This window comes from Mustela erminea, chromosome 2 (assembly GCF_009829155.1).
Source record: "Mustela erminea isolate mMusErm1 chromosome 2, mMusErm1.Pri, whole genome shotgun sequence".
Lineage (NCBI taxonomy): Eukaryota > Metazoa > Chordata > Mammalia > Carnivora > Mustelidae > Mustela > Mustela erminea.
In genome coordinates, this window is record NC_045615.1 from 62,668,009 (window position 1) to 62,686,097 (window position 18,089).

General features: G+C 37.4%; 1 protein-coding gene across 4 annotated transcripts in view; it reads left to right on the plus strand.

Moving 5' to 3' along the window:
• The window catches only part of TET2 (tet methylcytosine dioxygenase 2), a 138,490-nt gene that overhangs the window by 72,252 nt on the left and 48,149 nt on the right, over window positions 1–18,089 (plus strand). For all 4 annotated transcript variants that reach the window (XM_032333055.1, XM_032333056.1, XM_032333054.1 and 1 more), the window contains exon 3: window positions 13,218–16,681. In XM_032333055.1, coding sequence (XP_032188946.1) covers window positions 13,264–16,681 — 3,418 coding nt within the window. In that variant the 5' untranslated portion in view covers window positions 13,218–13,263. The remainder of the gene's footprint in view (window positions 1–13,217; window positions 16,682–18,089) is intronic.

Genomic DNA, 18,089 nt, shown 5'->3' on the forward strand with positions numbered 1-18,089 from the left:
AAATACATTTGAAATCCATGGGATGTGACTCTATTCCAGTAACAGGATATGTATTTGTGCTCACCCGGCTGTACTTACAGACTCATCTTTAGGTTATCAGCAGTACGTTTAGAAAGAGACTTCATAGGGATATCAGGAAGATCTAACTTTGGGGTGGACACCGTTACCCAAGATCTGTGTCTTAATTTGAAAATCCAGTAATTCAGTTTTATCTTCTCCTGAGAGTTGATTGGATTGAAGGAATGGGATTTGTTTTTATCAGATTCAAATGAAGTTAGTGTTTAAACAGATTTATATATTTGTCAATTCATAATCAGGAACTCATATTTCCAGTGATCAAAATACGATTTACATCCACTATCCAAAGTGCTTGCATTAAGGGTACTCAGTGTTTCTTGGAGGTGGAGAGACTTAAGGAATATTTTCTTATCTAGCCTTTAGCAATGACAGCTTCTTAATCATCCCTGTCCCACAGAAGAGTTTGCTGGCCTATTGACTGTACTCATATCAGCCAATGCGGTGTTTCACTTCCCAAGACAGTATTGATAAAGAGTAACGAATCTGCTTCTCTGCCCTGAACTGACCACCCCTCCATCTGTTCACACTGGCTTAGAAGTTGAAACAGGTCTGCATTTCTTATTCACCTCTGCCTCATATCAGCAATGCAAATCTACTTTACTCTTTTACCTTCTGTTTACTTATGTGTAAATGAGAAGACAATTACGCCTTCCAGACCAAAAGTAGTCTTTGTGATGACTTATTTCAGTAAGACGCCAGTCATTGGCATTTGTCATTGCCAATTTTAGAGGTTGTAGCATTTTGGAACTCAAAAAGACCTTAGATATAATCTTGTTCCTTTCCTTCAAATTACATTATAGACTTCTTTTTTTAATTGTGAAGTGTAGAGGTTGTGATTTGCACAGAAATCCATATCCAGGCCTAGAAACCAGCTTTCTTATTCTGAATAGCCATTCCCATATGTATATGTCTTGTCTTGCCGTTTAAATACTTTTAAAAATCCTTAGGGATGGAGACCATGTTTGATACTACTTCTGGATCCCATAGATTGTGCTTCCAGAAGTAAGAAACTTTTTTGAGGAAAAAGAAATTTAATAGTCTTTCTCCTTTTATTTTGATAACATTTAAAGTGTGCATTGTAATTTTGGGCAATCTAAAGTATTTATCAGATCTTTTAGCAGAACACAGATGATCAAAGAAGAGAGTAACACCAAGGGTGTTTGTTTCCTTTGTTCAGGGTAATGTAATTGTTGGCTACAATAGTGACTAGCACATAGGATGTGTTCAGTAAGTATTTGTTGAAAAGAAGAATGAATAAATTGACATGTTATTTTCATGACTGTACCACTGTCATTGTGTAAAAACATTGAATGATTATGAACTGTCAGAATTTACATAAAATTTATATGTTACTAGAAATGGTTTTATTGGATTTATGTAACCATTTTATTGGAAAAGCCATACCTCAGAGTATAAAAAGGAAAGCATTTTCCCCTGTAATTGGCCCTGAGATATATTATGATAGTCTCTCCCTAACGTACTCTCCCTATGGTGTGTTCTTGACTAGATTCCATGATTTTTATAGCATCTTTTGGTTATTGGAACAATTTCATTCCAGTATTTGAAACTCAGTCCTGTTCATCCTAAACCCCTCAAGTCAAGCCGGATTCGGTCTTCTTCTTCCCCAGCACAGGCTTGACCTCAGGTTCCAACACTTGCAGTTGAGAGTAGGAGAGTCTCACTCCCCCTGCCACCTACTTAATTCCAGCCACTGGAAGGTTGAGCAGGGCTGGGAAGAATGAAAAAAGCTTAAGGCACTAGGGCTCCTTATTGAGTGAATAAGGCTGCGACTTTTTGGTCCTGCTATTTTGGTAGCCAACGTTGACTGGCCGTGGGATACCCTCTTTGGGGCAAGCATTCACATACTGGTTCTCTCTTGACACATATGGGTTCTTCAGAGGGGATGTGGGCTCTTACTGCACAGCTCCCTCCTTTCATCTCTGCTCTCACCTCACCCACTTCTACTTTGCCTACAGTCTATCCTGCAGCCTCCTTCTGCTGGATCACTTGCCCACTGCACAGATTCTACATGTGAGGTCAAGCCCAAACAACTACAGTTTCTGTCGTGTGTCTGTTTTTAACTGAAAGTGTCAAGCTTGGGATAGTGTGTAACCTAGTAAGTTAGAGTAAGTAGAGTAAGTGTACTCTGGAGGGTATCCTAGTAGAAACAGTCAGCTCACAGGTAGCCATTTCAGTGATAGGAATGGACTGAAACTGGAAAATCTGAATAGTTTTTTTATAACTTAGGAGAAACAGATAATGCTTGTGACAAATTACATTTTGAATTCTGTTTGGGGATCTTCTCCCTCAGCACCTATTAATTTGGTGAGAGTTAGAGATCAGGAGCCCCAATTTGAGCCTAAATTTGAGAAAATCCCAGAATGTGGATATTTGGAAACTGACAAGACGATGCCCATTTTACTCACTGGGAACCAGGTTGACTAGAGTTGCAAACTGTAAGCAGATGTTTCTAAACTGTAGTTGTCTCTACATCTTAAATGTAGACTTCTGTCTGTAAGCCTCTTCTGTAATCATCAGTGACATTCCTCCTGAGTCTCCTCCCTCAAATAATCTATACATTATTAAATTTTGTCTCCACTGTTATTTTAAGATAAGGAACAAATTTTAAAACTTCAGACATTGGAATTAGATAGTCTCCACTGAGGATTATGAAAAACTTGACAAGGTCTCCCCTCTGAGCAGACAGTACACTGCAGGAGCAACGCACGTGCTTGTCAGAGGGGTACGTACGGTCCTCACTGATGCACTTCCAGAAAAGTGAGAACTTTCTTTGCAATTTTTATATGCTTCTATGTTCTTGGGTCCTTTTTCAAAAAATGTGAAGTGTATCTTCACAGATTTCTTAGTATGAAGATTGAAAGTTCTTAAAAGATGAAAAATATAAAAATCATTTTTACCATGAAAATACTAATTCATCTCTTTTTTTCCGTACTTAATGCATATAGGAAGCACTGTATTCCAGTCTTAACTGTATTGTGTGGACACATTAATTTTGCTCTTGGAAGTGTATATTTTGGATTGGCTATTTGCCTTCGAATTTTTTGTTTTACTATTGAATTAACATTAAGTTAATAAAGAATAGTTTTTAATTTATTAGTAAAGCCCTATAAAAGACACATTGCTTGGGGCATCTGGGTCGCTCAGTGGGTTAAAGCCTCTGCCTTTGGCTCAGGTCATGATCCCAGGGTCCTGGGATCAAGTTCCACATCGGGCTCACTGCTCAGCGGGAAGCCTGCTTCTCTTGCTCTCTCCCTCTCTCTCTTCTTGCCTCTCTGCCTACCTGTGATCTCTGTCAAATAAATAAATAAGATATTTAAAAAAAAACAAAAAACACTTTGCTTACTACCCGAGTGGTACTTAACCGTACCAACATTGTCTGTGAAGGAAGAAAGTCAAGCTGAATAGAATGTCATAAGTGCAAGAAGATAGGAACTGAAACCAACATTATGGTTAGGATTTTAGAGCCCTATGCATACAGATATTTTAATAGACAATACTGGGGCCCATTGTCCTCATATCCTGAAATAAATGTATAATTGACACAAATTATGTCCCATTTTGGTAGAAAGATTCTAAAATAGATCTGGAGATAGTACCATCTATGCAAGTAGAGTCAAATGCCTCATCTTTATTCAGCATTTTCTATATCAAGAACGAATTAATTTCTTACCACCAGAATTACCTATAGGGTTTGCAGAACCTGCCAGTGAAGGTATTGGAAACAAGTCCAGTCATCTCCTAAGGTTGATGCTGAAACACGGACTTCAATAGATACAATCCTTACAAGTACTGCTTTTAAGTATTTACCTCCAATAATTTGCTTATATCAGTAAATAGGACTCATCTGATAATAGCAGAATATTTTACGTACTTTTGATACGAGTTCATGAAGTCAAAGGTTTTTTATAGAAAAAGCCTTTCTATAGATTTTTTCTGTACTGTTTTATACTATGGCAACTATGCAGATCTATAAATTGACTCTTGTCTCCTTGAAGAAAAAAAACTGACATGAGATTTAAATGATGTGTTTTTCTCTCTTGGAACAGTAAAAGACACACCACCAACAAAATCAATAAACCAAAAAATAAAAGCAAAAACAAAAAGCCCTCTTCACAAATTTTGAGCACCATCTACAGCTTTCTGTGATGAGAGATAGAGCTCCCATTCTTGAGGGATTCAAAAGGAGTCAAATGGTGTTGAGCTAAATTACAGCCCTAAATGCATATTGGTGAAGTGAGATGCTGATCCATTTGCACACTAATGTGCTATTTTTAAGTCATGCATCATAGCATCTTCAAAGAGGCCTGTCATAATTATGATGGATTAGACTGCAGAGTCAGTCCTCGATGCAGTAATTGTTTCACAGATGCTGCCAGTGTGACTTGAATTCATAATAAATTATGTCAGAGAGGCGGGAGAAGGAGCAAAATCAAACACCAAAGGAAAACTGCTGTGGCTACCAAAGGAAAACTGCTGTGGCTAAACCTGTTTGGGCTTTAGGAAACCAAAATATTAGCCGCTAGTCAAAAGACAGTATTTGCAGCTGAGTATAAATTTGTACCTCTGACATAGAGGATGAAGGTTGACATATTTGGCGTTTTTTATTTAAAGTTCTCAATCAAAAAAAAAAACAAAAAAACAAAAAGTTCTCAATCTCGGTCTCAATATCTTTCTTTCCTTTCCTACCTCCCTCCCTTCCTCTCTCTTTCTCTCTTTCTTTCTGTCTGTCTCTCTATCTTTTCTCACTCATTCACTCTCATAGCTTATGAAAAATTATTTTGGGACATTAGCTGAAATCAGTACGGTGACCGAAACATATTTTTGTGTGTTCCTCTATATATTACATTATCTGGTTATAATTTGACCTTAAGAATTTCAAGCAAAATTGGTGATATTTATGGCTGATAGAACTATTCTTTTTCATTCCTTAGAAAGCCATACTTTATAGGAAATAATTGGACTATTAAAATAAAGGGATATGGGCGCCTGGGTGGCTCAGTGGGTTAAGCCTCTGCCGTCAGCTCAAGTCCTGATCTCAGGGTCCTGGGATTGAGTCCCACATCGGGCTCTCTGCTCAGTGGGGAGCCTGCTTCCTCCTCTCTCTCTCTCTGCCCACTTGTGATCTCTCTCTATCAAATAAATAAAGTCTTTAAAATAAAAGGATAAGTGTAAATAATATGACTAATAGGATCTAAATTACAACATTCTAAGTTGTGGTTTAATTGACATCTGTCATTTAAGTAAATAATTTCTGAGTTTGTCTCTTTAGTCTTTAAAAAAATGCCAGGGGCACCTGTGGAGTAAAGTTGGCTAAGCATCCAACTCTTGGTTTTGGATCAGATATTGATCTCAGGGTTATGAGAGCAAGCCCTGTGTCAGGCTCCGTGTTCAGTGCAGAGTCTGCTTGAGATTCTCTCTCCCTTTCCCTCTGCCCCTCTCGCTCATGCTCTCTCTCTTCCTCAAAAATAAATAAATAAATTTTTATTAAAAGTTCCAAATCTGGTTTTAGAATTTGAGTGTTATATTTTGTGGATTCTTAACATTTAAGTCACATTGTTGCCTTTTTAGGGATGAAGTAACCTCATACTGTACCACATAATCAAAAATCCTGTGTGTGCCCACACACACATGCACAATTTAAATAATGAGCTACTTACTGCATTTTGATGAGCAAAGATAACTATTGAAGCAGATAAGCATATGCCATGTCTTTTCCTAGGTTAAGAGTTCAGTAGTTAGAAAAGTTTCCATAAGTCATTTGTTGAGTATCATTAGTTGTTTTTTTTTTTAATGTATGCTACCAGATTTTTTGCATAGTCTTCTCTGTACTTGATGACTGCTGTTATATTCTTCTAGTCCTTCTGCCTCAGTGATATTGATAGACATGTTTAATTGATTACTAACCTTTTAAAACTAACTTTGACTTAGTGAGATATCTATTTGTCTCTTACTAAGGCAAGATGGAATGAAGCTAAATTTCATGAAAGATTTCAGTTGATGGTATCCAGACCTTGACAGCTAAGAGCGTGTTTCCTCTCTCCTGTAGTTCCTTGGCTCTTAAACAGTCACATGGCCTTTCCACCGTCCAAGGCAGTGCAGGATCTGTACATCTTTGTGTTAGCTTTATTCCATAACACTTGCTCTGAGCAGAGATTCAACTAATGCTTGACTGAATGCACAAATGAACTAAAGACTCAAATGTGGGCAAAGTGAATTTATTAGTAAAATAAAACATTTTCCTTGAATTATGCGTTTTTCTTGATGTTACGGAGCCACCAGTCTAGCCCTTGTGGGAGAGAGTATTTTGATGCCTAACCTCAAGCAAATTGCTCAGTTCTTACATCTATAAAGTGAGAGAATGGAACTAGATCCTTTCTTATACTCTGAAATGTTTTATATATTATTAGGACCATCATCGTCACATATCATCATATGATATTATGATATCACATATCACATATGTCACTGTAAAATTTCTTAGTTTAAAATGCTATTCACTGGGGCGCCTGCATGGCTCAGTGGGTTAAGCCGCTGCCTTCGGCTCAGGTCATGATCTCAGGGTCCTGGGATCGAGTCCCGCGTCGGGCTCTCTGCTCAGCAGGGAGCCTGCTTCCCTTCCTCTCTCTCTGCCTGCCTCTCTGCCTACTTGTGATCTCTCTCTGTCAAATAAATAAATAAAATCTTAAAAAAAAATAATAATAAAATGCTATTCACTAATTCTGTGAACAGGAGTTTTGTTGTCCAGTATGACTCTGGATTGAAGACTATCAATATGATATGGCATGTACTTGATCTTAGGGAGCTTTCATTCTGTTTCATTTTTTATAAAAAGAAAAGAAAGGAATATGATTTGTTAATATTTGGGTAGCTCTAATCAGTAGTGTGTTGGAACCAGCTTGTAACAGTTTGTGAGAGCAGATTGTAAAATTTTCAGGAATTTTGTGAGCCGAAGGTTGATAGCTTGAAATCAGCCATGACCCATAAGAGCGTCTTTTTAGGAATGTATTAAAAGCTCATTTATTCATTTTTAAGTTGTAGCTAATTACTGCAACATGAAGTGTTGGCACCATGATAAACATTCCTGGGTAAGCCTAACCAGTCATTCTTACCAGGTTTACCAAAAGCTCTTCTGCCTTTACTCTTGCATATAAACTTCATAACAGTTTTAGGGGGAAAATTGCCTTAATTTTGATCTGACAGTATCCTCTTAAGTGAGTCGTATCCCTAGTGAAAAATTGAGACTCCTAAAATAAAAATTCTCTCTCCTGATTTTTACAGATACAGTTTTATTTGGCATAAATTACCATACACAAACCTCCCAAGAGCTAGCATTACTTTAAAAAAAATTTGAATATTCAATTGCCCAAGGGAATAGTATCCTGATTGGTACTGTACATTATAGTAATTAAGTGTTCTCTAGTATAGGACAAAATAAAAGATATTTAATATCAATCTCAAAACACTCAGCTGTGAAAATTCAAAATATTTCTGATATTACTTACTTATAAGAGCACATATGAATGAATAAAAACAATTTCTACTCCTAGTATCTGAAAAGCAAAAGGAATGTCACACAAAAATCTCTATAGCAAAAATTTACATTCATTCAAAAAACAGTTTAACTTTGAAAAAGTTTTGTTTTTTTCCCTCAGCTTGTGAAAACAACCTTATTAATTCTAATTTCACTGATCAGTGCATAGACACCTACAAAAATTATCTTGGATTTTTTTCTTTTATATACAAATTATGATTTTTATAAGCTTGGGAAAGCTACATAAAGGACACTGTAAAGATGATAGCATCAATGCTTTTTAAAATATTTCTATAATGAGCAACATAAACAAGTCTCATTTCTTTCTTTCTTCCTTTTATTAAAAATAAATAATGCTTGCTAGTGTCAGTATAAAATTACAAGTGTCAGTATAAAATTAAAAGTGTGCTTTCTAACAACTAAATTACTGGATCATGTAATTTTCTGGGCTATGTACACAAAAAGTGGTTTATAATATATTAATTATAGAATATATTAGAATATATAGAATACATTCCTCTTCAATGGCACTTTTTTTTAATTTTTTTTTTTAATTTATTTGACAGACGGAGATCACAAGTAGGCAGAGAGGCAGGCAGAGAGAGAGAGGAAGGAAAGCAGGCTCCCTGCTGAGCAGAGAGCCCGATGTGGGGCTCAATCCCAGGATGCTGGGATCATGACCTGAGCCGAAAGCAGAGGCTTTAACCCACTGAGCCACCCAGGCACCCCTTCAATGGCACTTTATTGGTTAAAATTTTCTGAATCAGATCCATAAACCAGTAACGAGTGATCCTCAAAAAAAACTATCCTCATCCTAAAATAAAAAGATAATACATAATTTTCCTGCTCTCCTTAAAAAAGTTAACCCTTTAGCTTTTCACATCCAATGGTTGTACTCAGTAAGGAAATTGCTGTCATGGACAGAATAGTTCTGTTAATAGTTTAAATTAGTATTTAAAGATGGGTATTGTGTTTAAAGTTCCATATTGAAATAAATTTCATCTTAAGTCAGCTTCATTTGTTCTTAGGCGCTATTATGCTCATAAAAGATTTGCAAGCTCCATCTATTGTAATTCTGCCCTTGACACTTTAAAGAATGTCCAAATTATGTGGAAAGGACCATAATAGAGAATAATGTGTTAAATGCTTATAGTATTTTATATCTAGAAAACTAAGTTGAACAATATATACTGCATATGGAGCCTGCAAGTTTTATATATAACATAAATGTACGTATATGTGTATATGTAAATATTTTGATTGGTATGAGTGTGAAATGATTTTACAGTTGCCAAAAGAAAGCATTTTTCTGTTACAGTATTTGGAAAGCTAATTGGCCTGGTCCCTAAAGAATTTATCTAGGCTTATTTCTGTCCTCCTTATTTTTAAAAAGTGGTAGTGACCCTGATCTTGCAGAAACCCCTTACATTAAGGACTACAAATCAATTTTCACTCATGATTCCAGAACCTTAAGTTTTTTTATTATTAAGGATTATTGATGATTAAGAATATTAGTCTAGCTCAGAGCTGTCCAATAGAAATACAACATAAGCCATATATGAAATCTAAAATTTTCCACTACTTACACTAAAACAAGTAAAAATTTAGGAGTAAATAAAATTACTTTAATGATATATTTTATTTAAAATATCCAAAATAGTATTCTTTCAACATATAATAAATGATTTTTAAAATCCAGGGGTTTTTTTGTTTTGTTTTGGTTTTTGGTTTTTGTTTTTATCCACACTAAAGGCTTTGAAATCCAGCATGTATTTACACTTAGGGTACATCTTCATTTGTGCTCACCACATTTAAAGGGCCCCAGAGCCATATGTAACTAGTGGCTATGCACACCTAACCCAACTCTTAACATCTGTAGGAAGTTGGTCTAGCAGAAATTAATCACTTTGCTCTTTTGTTTTCTTTGTCCAATAGGAATTGTGACTTTGCAGTTTAAGTTTTATTTACTAATTAAGTAATATACATGCCTAAAAGTTACAAATATATTAATAAAATGTAGTTTCTTTCCCAGTGCTATCCTCCAGACTCTTCAGTCTTTTTTCTGGATGTAAAATGCTATTACAGTTGTGTTGTATATCCGCCCAGAGCTGATTTTATATTTATTTTTGTAAATGCACAGTTGTAGCATTTTTTAAAGGATTTTATTTATTCATTTGAAAGAGAGAGAGGGCCAGTGAGCATGAGCAAGGGAGGGGTAGGGGAGAGAGAGGGAGAAGTAGACAACGCATTCAGTATGAAGCTGAGTGCTTGATCCTGAGACCATGATCTGAGCCAAAGTCAGACATTTGACTGACTGAGCCACCCAGGCGCCCCCCAGTTGTAGCATTCTTACACATACTGTTCTGTAGCTTGCTGTATTTCATTTAATTATGTGGAAAATACTTACACCTGAAAATGTAGGTTGTTTCCAACCATTTACTATTACAGGAGATTGTTCATACATCACTTAACATATATATGAGTATTTGTTAGATAACTTCTTAAAACTGAAGGGTCAAAGAAGGTTTCTTTGAAACTCTGTAGATTATTACTTAATTGTCCTCCATGGTATTTGTACTTGTTTTCACTCCCCTGAACCATACAAGGGAGTGTCTCTTTCATTATGTGCTTACCAGTATTTCATATTATCAAACTTTTTGATCTTTGCTAATTTGAGGGAAAAAAAAAAACACTGTATCTTGCTGAGGTTTTAATTTACATTTCTTTTTATGAGTTGTACTAGACATCTTTTTAAACATTTAAAGGCCACTTGCATTTCATTTTCTGTGAACTGTCCATGTCCTTCGCTCATTTTTCTATTCAATGATTGGTTTTTCCCTTGTCGATCTGTCAGAGTTCTGTATACTAAGAAAGGTTTATATGATTTTTAATTTTACTTATGGGTTTATTTTTGCATGCATATATTTTACTGAACTTTCTCATTTTTTATGACTTCTAGAATTTGTGTCATAAAGAATTTACCTAGTCATTAGATTATTTTTTTAAAAAGTTTTCTCAGACTGTTACAGATGTTTTAGGGTTTTGTTTTACATATTTAACTGTTAAATCTACCAAAATTCATTCTGGTATAAGATGTTAGGGGTAGATCCAACTTTATCATTTTTTCAGAAGACTGTCCAGTTCCAATGTCATATTGATTGGCAGTGCCGTCAGGATGCCACATTTCTGTGTTAGAATTGATTTCTGTACATTCTTTTCTGTTTCATTGGTCTTATTAACACTCTTTCATTTACTGATTTCCAAGTACAAGCTGTGTGAAGTACAGTAGCCTTTGTTCCTTTTTAGTATCTTTTAACTTGGTTACTGCCCTGCCCAGGCCCCTTTACAATTCTTTTTCAGGTTATTCCTGGTTATCCAGTTTGTTTATTTTTCCACATAAACTTTAGAGTCAGGTTCTTTAATTCTTCACAACATTCTGCCAGTGTTTTCATTGAGAATATACTAAATTAATAAATTCATTTGACAACTATCCAAAAAATAGTGTACCTATCTCCTTGTTTTGCTTTTGTGTATCTGTCAATACTGTCTTAAAGATTTAAATAGTCCTTCCGTGTTTCTTGCTAAATTTATTCCTACTGTTTTAAGAATATTTTTTTCTGTTACAGTATTTTATTCCACTAAAGTTTCTGACTGGTTGTTGCTTTTATGTATCAAAGCTATTGAGTACTTTTCTCATAACTTTAAGTACTTTTCTCATAAGTTTAACAGTTGTTCAGTTGATTCTCTTGGTTGACCAATACAATCTTATTATCTGTAAATGATAACTTTATTGTGGCTTTCCAATGTTTATGTCTTATTTCTTCCTCTTTTTCACTTGTCTTGGTTAGTAAGCGATGGCTATTTTAATAGTTTTTTATAGCCCAAAAGGAAAATAGCCTAGATTTTTTATTTACATCCTTAAAATAAATGTGATGAGAAAAACTGTGGGAAAATAAAACATGACTATACCGTGAATGAGGCAGCATTCACTTTATAGATTATTTATGTTTTTGAGTGCCCATTTCTCCCTGCACTCCAATCACTTAGACTTTGAAATCTCCATCAGTATTGGTCTCCAAAATACTTGAATTAATGAGTGAATGAAGAAATGATTGTAAGATGAGCAAGTTCATATCAGTTTTGTGAAACTGATTGGATGCTCACTCTATATAAAACACAGTAGAGTATTAAGAAGTTCACATCCCAGAGAGTATAAACAAAATAAATTCAAGTATGATATATTCAGCAGCAAACCTTATACAAGACATAGAAATAACATAGAAATGGGAGTGATTAATTGTTTTGAAAAATCAAAGAAGGAATCATAAGGGAAATAATAACCTGAGACTGTTTCAGACACATATGAGTCACTGGGCAAATCAGGGGACTAAGAAGACATTCTAGCCGGACAAAACAACAGCATGGAAGCCTGAAACCATTTACCATGTTTGGGTATTTATAAGCTGTTGTCATATTTGGAGTTTAAGCTGTGAGAGGATATAGAAGGAAAGAAGAACAGAAATCTGCCTATGAAAAACCATTTGGATCAAGTAGGAATTCTCAGTAGAAGTGGGCAGTCAGCCCCTATGGAGGAAGACACAGAATCACCTAGAAGTGACATTTTATAAATGATACTTCTTTTTTTTAATTAATACTATAATGTATTTGTTTCAGGGGTACAGGTCTGTGTCTCATCAGTCTTAACACAATTCATAGCACTCACCGTGACACATACCTTCCCCAGGGTCCATCACCAGCCACCCCATCCCTCTGATGCCCCTCCCCTCCAGCAACCCTCATTTTGTTTCCTGAGATTAAGAGTCTCTTACGGTTTGTCTCCCTTCCCGGTCCCATCTTATTTAAACAGCACTTCTCACCCCATTCCATTTGCTGGAATATTAACACTTCAGGGAGCACCTCTTGTCTTCCAGGCATGTGGATGAAAGAGTTTGAGAACTCCTAATACAGGAAATATGGAGCCAGAAAAGCATGTTAAGGAGGATATGACATCAGATTTGCATTGAGAACATTCCCTTTGGTAATAATTTGAAGGAACCTTGAAGGACTAGGGAGAGGACAGGCTGGGCTGGGGAAGAGACCCTCTAAAAAGCTACTGTAACAAATAAGCAAAATAATGTAGGTCTGGTTACCAAGTATCAGTGGGGATAATTCAAGGGACATATAGGAAATGGGATTGATAAACCTTAGCAAGTGATTGGATGTATAAGATACTAGAGAAGGTAGAAAGGAGGTAATCCTTCTCTATTCTTCTTAGCATTTTGACAGAAAGAATTATTTGAGAAGGAAGCTGATTCTCTTTACTAATACAGTATGAACTTCCCACATTAGCTCGTGATTTTGATCATATTTCTTCTCCACGACCATTAATATTTGAGAGTTGCTCAGAAGACAAGAGTAATCAGTTCCTGAGGAGCTATTGGTTTTCACTCTGAAACATGAAAATGAGTATCTCAGTTTGCTGTGTCTAGGAATTTCAGTATCATCAATGCCATCATTATTCTTCCAGATTTATTATTAGTGCTAATAGGTATTAATGAACTTCAATTTCTGTTTCCCTGCTCTTTAGAATTCATTCAGAGGGCAGCCTCGTGGATGGCCCCGAAGCAAGCCTGATGGAACAGGACAGAACCAACCATGTTGAGGGCAACAGACTAAGTCCATTCCTGACACCATCTCCTTCTCCCTTATGCCAGACAGAACCTCTGGTTCTAAAGCTCCAGAATGGAAGCCCATTAACTGAGCGACCTTATTCAGAAGTAAATGGAGACACCAAGTGGCAGTCTTTCAAAAGTTACTATGGAATACCCCCTATGAAGAGAAGCCAGAACAGTCGCGGGAGTCCGGACTTTATACAAGAAGGTAGAGGGTATTCCAGATGCTTACAAAACGGAGGAATCAAGCGCACAGTTAGTGAACCTTCCCTCTCTGGGCTTCACCAGAGCAAGAAATTGAGACAAGACCAAAAGGCTAATGGAGAAAGAAATAACTTCGGGGAAAGCCAAGAAAGAAATCCAGGCAAAGGCAGCAGTCAAATGAATGTCTCCGATTTGAGTGATAAGAGAGAATCTGTGAGCTCTGTAGCTCAAGAAAATGCAGTTAAAGATTTCATCGGTTTTTCAGCACATAACTGCAGTAGGTCTGAAAAACCAGAGCTTCAGATTCTGAATGAGCAAGAAGAGAAAAATGCTAACTACCATGACAAGAATATTGTATTACTTCTTAAAAACAAGGCAGTGCTAATGCCTAATGGTGCTACAGTTTCTGCCTCTTCCATGGAAAACACACATGGTGAACTCCTGGAAAAAACACTGTCTCAATATTATCCAGATTGTGTTTCCGTTGCGGTGCAGAAAACCACATCTCACATACATGCCATTAACAGTCAGGCTACTAACGAGTTGTCCTGTGAGATCACTCACCCATCGCATACCTCAGGGCAGATCAATGTCCCACAGACCTCGAACTCTGAGCTGCCTCCCGAGCCAGTTGCAGTGGTGACTGAGGCCTGTGATGCTGACAAAGCCAGTAAGACAGGTGCAGTGATAGGGACCTGTTCCTTTCAGAAACCAGAAAAACAAAAATCAGTTTTTGACAGATGCCCGTCACGTGCCGAAAACAGTACCATCCAAGGAACCACAGAGCTGGTATCTGGTGAAGAATTCTGTTCAGGTTCCAGCAGCAATTTGCAGGCTCCTGGTGGCAGCTCTGAACGATATTTAAAGCAAAATGAAACAAATGGTGCTTACTTCAAGCAAAGCTCAGTGTTCTCTAAGGATTCCTTTTCTGCCCCTACCACACCACCACCACCATCACAATTGCGTCTTTCTCCCCCTCCTCCTCTTCCAGAGGTTTCACAGCTTCCTTCAGAAGGAAAAAGCACTCTGAACGATGGAGTTTTAGAAGAACACCATCACTACCCCAACCAAAGTAACACAGCTCTTTTAAGGGAAGTAAAAATAGAGGGTCAACCCGAGGCACGGCCATCCCCAAGTCCTAATCCATCTACACGTGCATCCAACCACTCTCTGATGCTTCCAGAAAGGCCTCAGAATAATTGTGTTAACCAGAATGACATACAAACTCCAGGGACAATGACAGTTCCAGCATGTTCTGAGAAAGCGAGACAAATATCAGAACACATCATGCATAACCCACCAATGCTGGGTAGCAGTGGGGATCCACAAGACCACTGCCAGCGGTTGATGGGACACAAAGAGCAAGATATTCCGAAGGGTCGAGACAAGGAACAAACACGAGGTCTTGTGCTCCCAGCACAGCCCTCTCTGAAACCGGGGTGGATTGAACTGAAGCCCCCTCATTTTCATCAAGCAGAATCCCACCCAAAATGTCCTGAGGCATCACTGCGGTCAGTTCTTCAGTATCAGTCCAACCCCGCCAATCAAATGACCTCCAAACAATACACTGGAAATTCCAGCCTGCCTGGGGGACTCCCAGGGCAGGCTTACATCCAGAAAATAATGCAGCCAGAGCAGAGGCCACAAAGGTACCAAGGTGAGATGAATCGAGAGCAGTCTCAAGGTACATTGGACCAGCAGCTCCAGTTCCAAAAACCTTCACTCCAGGTGCACTTCTCCAAGACAGACCCTTCATCCAAAGCTCACATGCAGTCATTGTGCACCCACAGGTTTTATTTTGAACAAAGACCAGATTCCCAAACTGAGAAACTCCTACCTGCATCGTTAAAACAGCACTTGAATCAGCAGGCTTCAGAGACTGAGCCATTCTCAAACTCACACATTTTACAACACAAGCCTCATAAGCAGGCAGCACAAACACAAACACAACCATCCCAGAACTCGCTTATCTCTCAAAACCAGCAGCAGCAGCAAAAATTACAAATGAAGAATAAAGAACAGATGCCCCAGACTTTTTCTCATCCCCAAGGCAACAATGATCAGCAAAGAGAAGGATCATTCTTTAGCCAGATTAAAGTGGAGGAATGTTTCCATGGTGAAAATCAGTATTTGAAATCAAGTGAGTTCCAGACTCCTGCTGCTCAAATGGGATTGGAGCAAGTACAGAATATGAATAGTAGAAACCCCCCCTATGGTCAGATCTTGAAATCAAATCCAAGCAAACTACAGATTCCTTGTTCAAACAATACACACCTAGTTCCAGAAAATAAAGAACAGACTATAAATCCTGAACTCTTTGCAGGAAACAAGACCCAAAACTTGCATCACAGGCAATATTTTCCAAATAATGTGACTCCAAAGCAAGACGTTCTTCATAGGTGCTTTCAAGAACAAGAGCAGAAGCCTCAACAAGCTTCAGTTCTACAGGGATATAGAAGTAGAAACCAAGATATGCCTGGCCAGCAAGCAGCACAGCTCCCTCAGCAAAGGTACCTGATGCAAAACCAGGCAAATGCTTTCCCTGTGTCTGACCAGGGAGGAAGTCACATTCAGACTCCTCCCCAGAAGGACCTTCAAAAGCATGCTGCTCTAAGGTGGCACCTCTTGCAAAAGCAAGAGCAGCAGCAAACACAACACGCCCATACTGAGTCTTGTCATAGTCAGATGCACAGACCAATAAAGGTTGAACCTGGATCCAAGCCCCATACCTGTATGCGCTCCACGTCAGCACAGCCAGAAAGCAAAACGTGGAAAAAGATAACTAAGCAAGAGATTCCACCTCCAAGTTGTGATAATGTGCAGCAAAGGAGCATCCTTGAGACCATGGAGCAACATCTGAAGCAGTTTCAGGTCAAATCATTATTTGACCATAGGGCTTTGACTCTCAAATCACAGAAGCAAGTAAAAGTTGAAATGTCAGGGCCGGTCACAGTTTTAACTAGACAGACCACAGCTGCAGAACTCGATAGCCACACCCAAGCTCTAGAACAGCAAGCAACTCCTTCTTCAGAAAAGACACCAACCAAAAGAACAGCTGGCTCTGTTCTCAATAATTTTTTAGAGTCACCTTCCAAATTACTAGATACTCCTATAAAAAATTTATTGGATACACCTGTCAAGACTCAGTATGATTTCCCATCATGCAGATGTGTAGGTAAGTGCTAGAAATGTACTGAGACACATGGTGTTTATCCAGAATTAGCAAATTCATCTTCTGATATGGGATTTTCTTTCTTTAAAAAAAAAAAAGAAAGAAACCCTGAGTCTGGCAGCAATTTGTAAAGGCTCATAAAAAACCTGAAGCTTACATTTCTTGTCTTTAAATTACAGATGCTTGTGCTGTGCGAGAGAGAACTTCACTTACATTCAGTTTTTCCCCCCAAAAAATAAATAAATAAATAAAACAATGTGCATGCTCATATCTTCCTCTAATCAAACCCTTTAAAATGTAAAGGTTTCTGTTTTAGATTAATCAATCTGTTTAACTCTTTGTATATCATCTTCTGGAGAGACACCTAGGCATCTCTAAAAACATCTGTTAAAATGAGAAAAATAACTGCTATCTGCAACTTAATGTGGGAGCTTTTTCATATGTATTAATTCAAGGTTGAACGTATTAGTGGTTTTACAACATTAATTTCTCAGTGGGGGGACTTTACCTTCAGTCTTGGTGAGTTGGGGAAAATTGTAATGCTGAAGTTCGAAATACTCACGACATTGCCCTCATTTACACGCTTGAAATATTGTGTGATTTATATTCATTTTGATTCTGTTTTCTCTTTAAAGTGTCATCTTTTTGATAGAAAATATGCAATATGTTTTTTTCTTTTATCTCAAACACTTTTTTGTTAAAATTCAAGATACGTGATAGGGAAACATTTTGCTGATAGATGCACATGTATATATATAATACAGATAAAATATATATAAAGACTTTATAATTAGAGTCCCTCAGTGTGGATACAGTAGAAGACATTTGAAAAGACAAATATTAAACCGATGTGGCCAGTGGTCCACCCACCTCATGTTCTTCCTCTTACAACAGACACCCCACACTTTATAGAAGAATGGAGGGAGGAGTCATACCGCCCCTTTGTGTGGTTAATTTTAGGTTGCCTTAGGGGCGCCATACCACACATGTCATAGATAACATTAGGTAAGTTCTAATCCTCTACAGTCTCTTCTCCACGGACTCTAACTTCTCTTCCCACTTCCATCTTCAGTAGTCTACTCTTCCTCTTACCGGACCCTCTCTCCAGTATTTTCTCTCATCATAAATTTTTCTTAAAGTACATACAAATATGGGTCTGGAATTAATATTTTTATTTTCAAAACACAACAATTAAATGTTGGGGAGAAACAGGAGGAGAAAAGGGTACCTTCACAATAAAAACAGCAATATCCTGGGGATATGATAAAACAGGAAGCTTTATTTTTAATCTTTTAACATCCAAGTATCAGGCAGGCTTCTAGTCAGCTATAATTTTTTTTTTTCAGTTCAAAAAAACGGGATTGTAGTTGGTATTACATATAATATATTCTAATTCCCTCGCCGTTTTGTT